Genomic DNA, 8,966 nt, shown 5'->3' with positions numbered 1-8,966 from the left:
TTGGGGAAGGAGCTGGATGGGGAGAGAGCTGAGCTGTCCCCCAGCCCCTGGCCTGCCCTCCTCACCCTCTCTCTCCCCAGGGGCCCTCAGGAGCTGACCTCCCTTCCCCGGCCCCTCGCCCCTTGGGACCGCACAGAGGATGGGGAATGGGGCCTCTTCTTCAAGCTCAGGCCCCGGCTTAGCGGAGATGGGGACCCTCCTTCCTCTCACGAATCAGGCTGTCCCTGGGGCCACGTTTCAGGAAGTGGCAGCGTGGAAAAGCTGCCATTTGTCCTCACCTGGACAGGTGGGAGGTTTCTGGTCTGGTCACAGAGATGTCCTCAGATCTGCTTCCCTCTCCAAGGCAGGAGGACACCGTATCAGTGTGGACACAACAAGAAGGGCCTGGGCAGTCTGCGCTGTCCCCTCCCCTCCTCTCCCCAATACCACATCCCCTTTCCCATAATTTTTCCTGACTCAATACTTTCTCTTGGGTGCTGAGCCAGGCTGACCGCACTGTTGTCCCTGTGTCCCTCCACCTCCAGGTCATGAGTGTCTGAAATGAGGAAATGTCCGCTGCCCCGGGTCTGCTGAAGGGTGCCTATATGTGTGTGTGTGTGTGTAAACATCAGCCGCCTGGGCAGACTTCCCTTAGAGTCAAGTTCAGCCCAGCTAATGCCCTTCCCTGTTTGTTGCCATCTACTGTGCCTGAGACCCCATTGTTTCACAAGATCCCTAGGGGGAAGTTATAATTCCCCCTGTACAGATGAGGAAACTGAGGCTGAGGAAAGTGAAAACCCTTGCCCAAAGTCACTTAGTGAATGGTTTCTTGGGTCCAAAGCCTCGTTCTGACCCCTCTGCTTAGCTGCCCTCAGAAACAAGCCTCATATGCACCTCTGAAGTGACAGGTCTTATTCTAGAGACTCCCATATGCCCCCTCCCATTTGCCTTACTTGGGGGTGGACATTCAGGGCAAACTTTGACAGCAGGCAGCCTGCTGTGGCCGACAGATTCTTCTGGCTACAAAGTCAGCGGCCTTGGGTTCTCCTTCCAGCCCTGCCACTCCCTGGCCCCGAGACCTTCAGCAAACCATTGGCCCCTAGGTCTCAGTCATCCCATCTGTATACTGGGTGGTAGGGGAGGACCAGGCTTTGCCTCTGTAAATGAGGGTTTCCAGTAGCTTCCGTGCAGGGCAGTGCTAATGCATACACAGTACTTAGCCCTGTGCCAGCCATGAGCAGAGTTCCGAGCCCTACCCCTGCTTTGCTGGGTGACCCTCAGGGCCTCAGTGTCCCCAGCTGGCTCTCCACCCTCTGGCACAGGGCTGCAGGGTGTGCAACAAGAGCGAGGACGTGAATGTACTTGTCCCTGGAATTCCCAGGTGCGTGGAAGGCTGGAGAGAGCAGAAATGATGGACATAGCATTATGAAGGGTGGGGGACCCGGCCGATGGCGCCCAGGCCTCTCTCCCATCTTCAGTCCTCACCTCCTTCGCGCCTGGGTCCGGCTTCTCCAGCAGGTGGCAGCCTCAGCCCGTGCTCAGCCCGCCCTTGCCCCGCCCGCCTGGGTTGCGGCTGGGTCCCCTCCTTCCAGAGGGGCAAGTGATTTGCCTCTGCAGAGAGGGGTGGGTATGGGTGGAATTTACGGTAAGAAGCAGTGGGGTGCTCCCCGCACCCCCGCCATTTCTATAGCCTGGCCTCTCCAGCTTCTTACGGGCCCTCTACCCCTGACGTTGTCTTTGAGCCCCGTTGCAATGAAAGAAGCCCTTCACTTTGGGGTCAGGCAGACCTGGTTCAAATTCAGGCCCTGCCACTTTCTGGCAGTGTGACCTTGGGTAGATGTCTCCTTTCTGTGAGCCTCACGGTCCTCATGGATTTTGCTGGAATTAAATGCATCCATGGTTATAAAATGTCCAGCACATAGTAGGTGCTCACAGATCTGTTTCTCTTCCCAGTCCGTGGGTGTGTGTGTTCTGGGTGGGCAGGGGGCTGAGGAGTCCAGAACTGCTCTGGGGCTGCAGAGCTTTACTCTCTTCTTCCTGAGCCCCGAAGGCTGTTGATGGGCCCGCCCCCCACCCCCACCCCACCAAGTGGGTCTTGAGTGTGGGGAAGGCAGGCGTGGAGGTTGTGGGTACGTGAGGACTCGGAGATCACAGGCGTTTCTAAGGCACATGCATGTCAGAGGGAGAGGAGGGTGTGTGCACCTTCGTGTCAGGGGTGTGTCTGGAACATGTGTGTGAGAGCACTACTGATGGTTGATGGGGGCACGTGGGTGTACGAGGTGGGTGTGCACGGGTATGACGCATGTGTATCCTTGAGTGCGTCTGTGGGTCTGGAGGTGTAGGTAGTGCGTCCAGGGGTGCAGCCGGTGGGTCGCAGGGCGTGGGTGTGTGGGTGAGGAGTAGACGAGTCTTGGTCCAGGAATGTGGGTCCACGTGCATCTCGGGAGGTGTGTGTGCAAGTGTGATGTGTATTCTTGTGCGTGTGTGTGCATACGTGAATGTCTGCAGCACAAAGGTAAAATCGGCTTCCTTTGGGAAAAAACGCAGGACACTGGACGTTTTCAGGACTGAACTTCTGGTCGCCTTACTTTTCTCACATACGAAGGGCATAGTGGGGCTTTTTGCTTCTGAGCAGCACCCAGACAGGCTAAGTGGGACCCTGGGAATGCACCACAAACATTCCAGACCCTCCCAGTCCCCAGCCCACGTGGGATACCCAGCAGGCAGCAGCCCCAGCCTCTGTGCCTGCCGGGGTAGAAGTCCAGCGCTGGCCTCGGGAAACCTGGCTTCAGGAAGACTTCTGGATGCCCTTGGATCTGCCTTTCTGGTTGAGCGCTGGAAATGACACGTGTCAATTGTCAGGCGTGTGTCTGTGGAGGCTGGCTAGGGTAGTAGGTAGACACACAGGCTTGGGCGTCAGTAGGACTTGGAGTCAAACCCCAGCTTCTCCCCTTACACACTAACCTTGGGCTTTAAGTTTGTCCCAGCCCCCTAGCCTCAGTTTCATTATCTGTAAAATAAGGTCATAATACCCACCTCAGAGCTCAACTGTAAAGATTAAACAAAATATAGTTAAGGCTAAAACGTATGTAACCCTTACTATGCACGACTATGCATATATTAAGTCATTTAATCCTCCCAACAACCCTTTGAGGAAGGTGCCATCAGTATTCCCACTTTACAGATAAGGAAACTGAGATTCACTGAAGTAACATAAAATGCACATAATTGAACAACTAGTAAGTAAATGGTGGCCCAGGATTTGAGGCCAGGCCTATGAGGCTCCCAGGACCTGCTAACTATTTATTGTAAAATATTAAATGCAGGCCTGGCCTGTAAGCACTCAATAATTGTTGTCATTCTTAAGCCTCCGTCCCAACGGCCAGGGTAGCGACTGAACTTCAAGCTCAGCAGACATGGACTCAGGTCTTTATTCCAGGAAGGGTTCCAAGAAATGATCTTCCTTCAGGCAGCTAAAGCAACAGCACCCCGACTTTACAGAGCAGGGCATAGACACCATAAGGGTGGAGTGAGTGGGCCAGGGTCACAGAGCAGGAAGCGGAGGCCATGGTGGGGAGGGGCTCAGGTGGATGGGAAGATGAGGAAGCCGCTAAAGACGCTGTCGGCCTCTGAACCCTGGTAAATGCGGCCCTTATTGGGGTCTTTTTCAATCCAGACCTGGTCTCCCTGCTGGAGCTGGAACACCGTACCCCCGGACACCACCTGGAAGACTCCTTTGCTGTTGCTGTCACAGAAGCCCAAGGAACGCTGGACTTGGCCCCTCCCAAAGGACACGATGGACAGGCAGATGTCCCACTTGGACACCACCTGGAAGGTGAAGTAGTAGTAACCCGGCACAGAGCAGATGAACCGGCCCGAGTGGCTCTGGTATGGGCTCTCCTGGTTGGTGATGACCGTGTCAAAGATGACCACGTTGCCGCCCGTCGGAGGGTTCCGTCTCACGGCTGAGAAGGCCGGCTGTGGCTGGTCCTGGATGTTTCCGGGGTTGCCCTTGATGCCCTTCAACCCTGGGGGGCCAGGGGGCCCCAGGGGGCCGCTGGGTCCTGGGTAGCCCATTCTGCCAGGTTTTCCATGGGGCCCAGGCTCTCCCTGGTCTCCTTTAAGGCCACGGACGCCTGTCCGGATACCAGGGGCCCCTGTGGGGAGAAAGGCCAGATTGGGAGTGAGAGTCACAATTGGTCTAGTGTCCTCCAGACCTCAGGGAGGTGGCTGGGACCCCGGACGGCTGTGGGATAGAGGATAGGGGGCGTGTCTGGGCCTTCAAGACATTGATTCTGACTGGCTGTGCATGACCTTGGGCACGTGTCTCAACCTCTCTGAGACTCAGCTTCTTTGTCTGTAAAATGGAGAGAAATGTGAACAGGCACTTGGGAGTGTCTGGTTCTGGGAAAAGCAGTCCACTGGCTTCACTGTACTCCTGCCCACAGCCGTGCACTCCACACTCCCCCCAGGGCACTGACCTTGACTTCTTCAGATTCAGGGACTACATGTAGGATGCCTGTGTGCAGATTGTCTGCAAATGCCTATGCCGATCTTTCTGGTCTGCTGTGGACTGGGAGGCTCAGGGCGATTACATGAGACTCTCCTTTCCTGCTCTGGTCGTGCCCTCCTCCCTTTCCCTTCACCCTTAGCCTTTTTTCTAGAACATGAGAGTTTCTGAAGCCTGAAGGGGGAGGGAAGGGGGACGCAGGGACAGAGTTGTGGGGAAGCTGGAAGCAAAAAAGATAGTTGCCATGAATTGATCCCTCTCAATGTGCTAGGTGGGGTTATTTCTCCATTTTACAGATGAGGAAACTGAGTCTCAGAGAAGATCGGTAAGTCGCTCAAGGTCACACAGCAAGACAAGGGCTCCTGAGTCTAAAGCCAAGGGCATTAATCTTTCTGGTAACTGAACAAAGACCAAAGACTGAGCACAGCTTTGGGACCTTTCATATTCATTGCTTGCAGTGACCCACTGTCCAGAGGAGGAAGGTGAGGCCAAAGAAAGAGGACCCGGGCAGTAAAGGGGATACAGAGAGGCTAATGGGGCCTGTGGACATGGCCTTGGAAGAAGGCTAGGCCCCCCTCAGCCCCTGGGACCAAGTGCAGACTGGAGAGGCTTCATGTGTTGGCCCAGGTGGACTCCTGTTTCTCAGTGGCATCCCGAGCCCCACCCTGGTGGCCAGGCGAAGCCCAGGGATGAGGGGCTGGGGCCCAGAGGGAGGGCTTACCCTGCTCCCCTCGCTCCCCCTTGAGGCCTGGCCGTCCGGGTCGGCCAGGTGTTCCTGCGGCCCCGTCCCTCCCATCCTGTGCTCGGCAAACGTCCTGGGTCACTGAAGAGGCCAGGGATATGGCCAGCACACCGATCAGCAGCCAGCCCCAGGGGGCTTCCATGGTGCCACTGTGGAGACATGGGCAGGGCCTGGGCAGGCTGGACATCACACACTCATGCACACCCAACACCCACACTTGAACCCCCCAACCCTGCCCAATTCTATCTCTCTATCTATATATATCATCTCCCCGACCATTGCACACACACCCCCTCGAGGGCCTTCAATGTCCACCCTCCATCCTGCTCCAGGGACCCCAAACATACACACAGAACCACAAACTCACACAGATACACACATGCTACTGAACATACCCATATAGTTACACACTCAGACACACGAACACAGCTTTTCCCTCACGCACCTACACGACACAGTAAGCAAACTCAAAAGTCCACCACACACTCCTGGACACACAAACTGACACCCAAAATGACATGCCCCTCCCCACTCACCGGACACACACAGTCATACACTCCTACAGCTGACTGAACAGATATTTCTTGAGTGCCTGCTCCCTGCTTAATTCACACCCTCTCACCCAGATGGCAGAGCTGTGCATACACACCAGAATTCACAAACACCTGACACACACATGTGTTCCTTCCTCCACACACTCGGCCCCTTTCAGCACCCACCGGAGGACAGAGGGCTGACTGCCACCCGCTATCCCTTCGTGGGACCCCTCTGCTGGGCTCTGACACCCCCAACCTTTTCCCAGCTTCTTGTGTTTTGTGGGGGGAGGCAGGACCCAGGAACTTTGGTTACAGCTCATGGGTCTGTCACTACCTCCCCCCTCCCCCCAAGCCCCTGGAGTTAAGGTCCCCCCACTCACTCATTCTGGGTCCTAGATCATTGTCCCCCCACCCCCACCCCGCAACACTGTCCTGGCACAGAACCAGCCAGCAGAGGTCTCCCTCCCTCCCTGCCCGGTCCAGCCTCCTGGGCCACCCCTCCTGGTTCCCTGAACTTTACAGCTCCCTCCCTGTCAAGCGCTGGCCTCACCTGCGTCTGGTCGTCAACGCACTGGATACTCCCGTCCTTCACCCAGGGACCCCTGTGGGACACCCAGCAGGGCGGTGCTGGCCTGTGGCCAACTTTCACATCCCTTCCCACTTCCCCTTCTCCTTCCCTGAAACTGCCCCCAGTGTTGCCCTAGGGCCACAGGCCTGCAAGGGACATTTTGAGCAGACCTCAGCAAGACTGGGACATGGGACATCCTACCCCAGCCACAGATGGTGTGGGGACACGGACAGCAAGGCGGAGTCTGCCGGGGGAGCCGTGGTGGGGATACTGGGCAGGGCTGAGAGACCCACAGAGGCCTAGAACATCAGGGCAGAAGGAACCTTTACAAAATCAGTAACTTGTAAGACTTTCATGATTATGAAAGCAGCATGTATTCATTGCCAAAGCTTGGAAATACAGAAGAAAGAAGAACAGTGCAATAGTAATGGGAAGCTCAGTAATCAGCTTCCTAGACCTGCCACTTCCTAGCTGCATGTCCTTGGAAAGATACTTAACCTCCTGGGGTCTCAGTTTGTTTGTTCGTAAATTGGAAACAACAGATTCTACCTTGTCGAATATTATAAAGTTTTAATGACATAATACATATACAAAACAGTGGACACATGGTGACCACTTAATAATTAGCTTTTATCAACATTTAAAAATCAGCGACAAAAGCCCATCTAGAGAATTGCTGTTAACATTTGGATGGATCATCTAGCCTTACTCACTCTCACTGACAGGGTGCTCACTATCTGTCAGCACAGCTCACTTTGTCATTGACAGCTTGGACCCGGAGAATGTTTTCCTTTAGATTGAGTGATTCTGTCTCCTCCAGACTGGAGACCAATGTGTTCAGGCCTGGGCTGACCATGTCTTTCTGTTTCTTCCCATGACCATGTTTTTTGTCGTTGTTGTTGTTTTGTTTTGCTTTCCAGAGGGAGGAGGAGAGGAAGAGGGGGAGGAGGAGAGGAGGAGGTGGAGGAGAAGAGGGAGGGCTATTGTACCTGGGCAGGTGAAGACAGTCTAGGGCCAGGGTTTTCAAGCCTTTGGGACTCCTTTTTCATTTGCAATCTTGTGTGACATACAATATATATATACAACAAATCTAGACAGGGATGCTCTGGTTTAAGGGTGGGAACGCAGAGCTCCTCCTGCCAGCCCCTCTACTGCTCTCTAGGATTCAGGGGCTTAGGGGAACTAGAATTTCTCTATGACCTTGGGCAAGCCACATCACTTTTCCAGACCTCAGTTTCTTTATCTGTAAAATGGGGATGATACAGTCTCCTCAGTGAGCAGCCGAGGGATTATATGAATATATGAGGAAGTTTATACTGTCAAACACCACATTAAAATAAGTCATCATTGGGCTTCCCTGGTGGTGCAGTGGTTGAGAGTCTGCCTGCCGATGCAGGGGACACGGGTTCGTGCTCCGGTCCAGGAAGATCCCACATGCCACGGAGTGGCTGGGCCCGTGAGCCATGGCCGCTGAGCCTGCGCGTCCGGAGCTTGTGCTCCGCAACGGGAGAAACCACAACAGTGAGAGGCCCGCGTACCGCAAAAAAAAAAAAAAAAAAAAAAAGTCATCATTATGAATAATATCTGTGTGACCTTGGGCAAGTTACCTAACCTCTCTGAGCCTCACTTTCTCAAGATGAGAGAGTGGTGGGAAGCAGAGGACGGCAGAGGTGGCATGAGGGAAAAACAAATACTGTGAAAGGCTTCTCAAAATATAGTTTTCAAAATATTAAATACACAATTCATATAGAAATACATAGTGAGCTCATGTGAATTTTCTTTGTAGCTTATAAATGAAGGAACAAAGCTAGTGCAATGAAGGATATGAGAAAAAAAATTATATATACCTATATATGGTAAAAAAGATTCAGTAAAAACAACAATAACCAAAAAACCAAGGATTCTGGAATATTCATAAGGTTGCTAAGTTACATACAAAACTGGTTAATGTTCTATAGGGCAATAAAATCCTAAAGTTGGGGCTATCTTCTGTAATGGAAAGAAATCATTTGCATCTCTATCAGACAAAAATAATTGGCAACTTATCAGTTTTGTACCAGCTAACAGCTATCTTTATAGAGCCTGGGCCCTAATCAATAGTAAATAATAAGTCAAGCAAAGTGACATTCCCCTGGAGTGTCAGATGATCCTTAGGAAGGCTTGTTAGACACTACTCGAATTTGACTTTGAAAGGACACCAGTTATCTATTTGCCTTATTTCCAAGTGTTGGATGATTTCACTTATCAGGCTGTTACAAGAGTATAAACACTTCCCAAGAAATAAAAGACATCGATAGTAATAAACATATCATTAGTGTGAAAAGTAATGGGTTGGCAATAGCCCTGTGAATGTCACAGCTGGGACACCTTCAGTCAGAGGGGATGGCATTCTCTTCCTTTTCTCCAGAGCTCAGGCTCTTGGAGGGGAGGTAGGAGATATAGGGATGAGAGGAAACCCCTTGTCATGCTTGTGAGGTCAGGATCCAGGAGCTCCATCCCACAGTATAGCCAAGGGTCTAAGGAATAAGCAGAAAAATAATTTCTAAATTACTCAAATTCCTTATGGTGGAGTCACATCTCACTCAAGGGCTGGGTTCCAAAATCAGCATATAAGGCAATAATTGTAAATGG

The 8,966-nt window shown here is 52.7% G+C and overlaps 1 protein-coding gene across 1 annotated transcript; it reads right to left on the bottom strand.

The window, feature by feature from the left end:
* Positions 1-3,400: 3,400 nt before the first annotated feature.
* On the bottom strand, positions 3,401-5,373 carry C1QA (complement C1q A chain; the record flags this gene model as incomplete). The annotated part of the gene is made up of 2 exons (XM_079698738.1): positions 3,401-4,136; positions 5,211-5,373. 2 exons carry the CDS (start codon positions 5,371-5,373, stop codon positions 3,562-3,564), a joined length of 738 nt encoding a protein of 245 aa, XP_079554864.1. The 3' UTR covers positions 3,401-3,561.
* Between the last annotated feature and the right edge of the window lie 3,593 nt (positions 5,374-8,966).

The sequence above is a fragment of the Hyperoodon ampullatus genome, assembly GCF_949752795.1.
Source record: "Hyperoodon ampullatus genome assembly, chromosome: 2".
NCBI classification, from domain to species: Eukaryota; Metazoa; Chordata; class Mammalia; order Artiodactyla; family Ziphiidae; genus Hyperoodon; species Hyperoodon ampullatus.
Note: the sequence above shows the minus strand (reverse complement) of the source record. Positions and strands in the feature narration are given on the sequence as shown.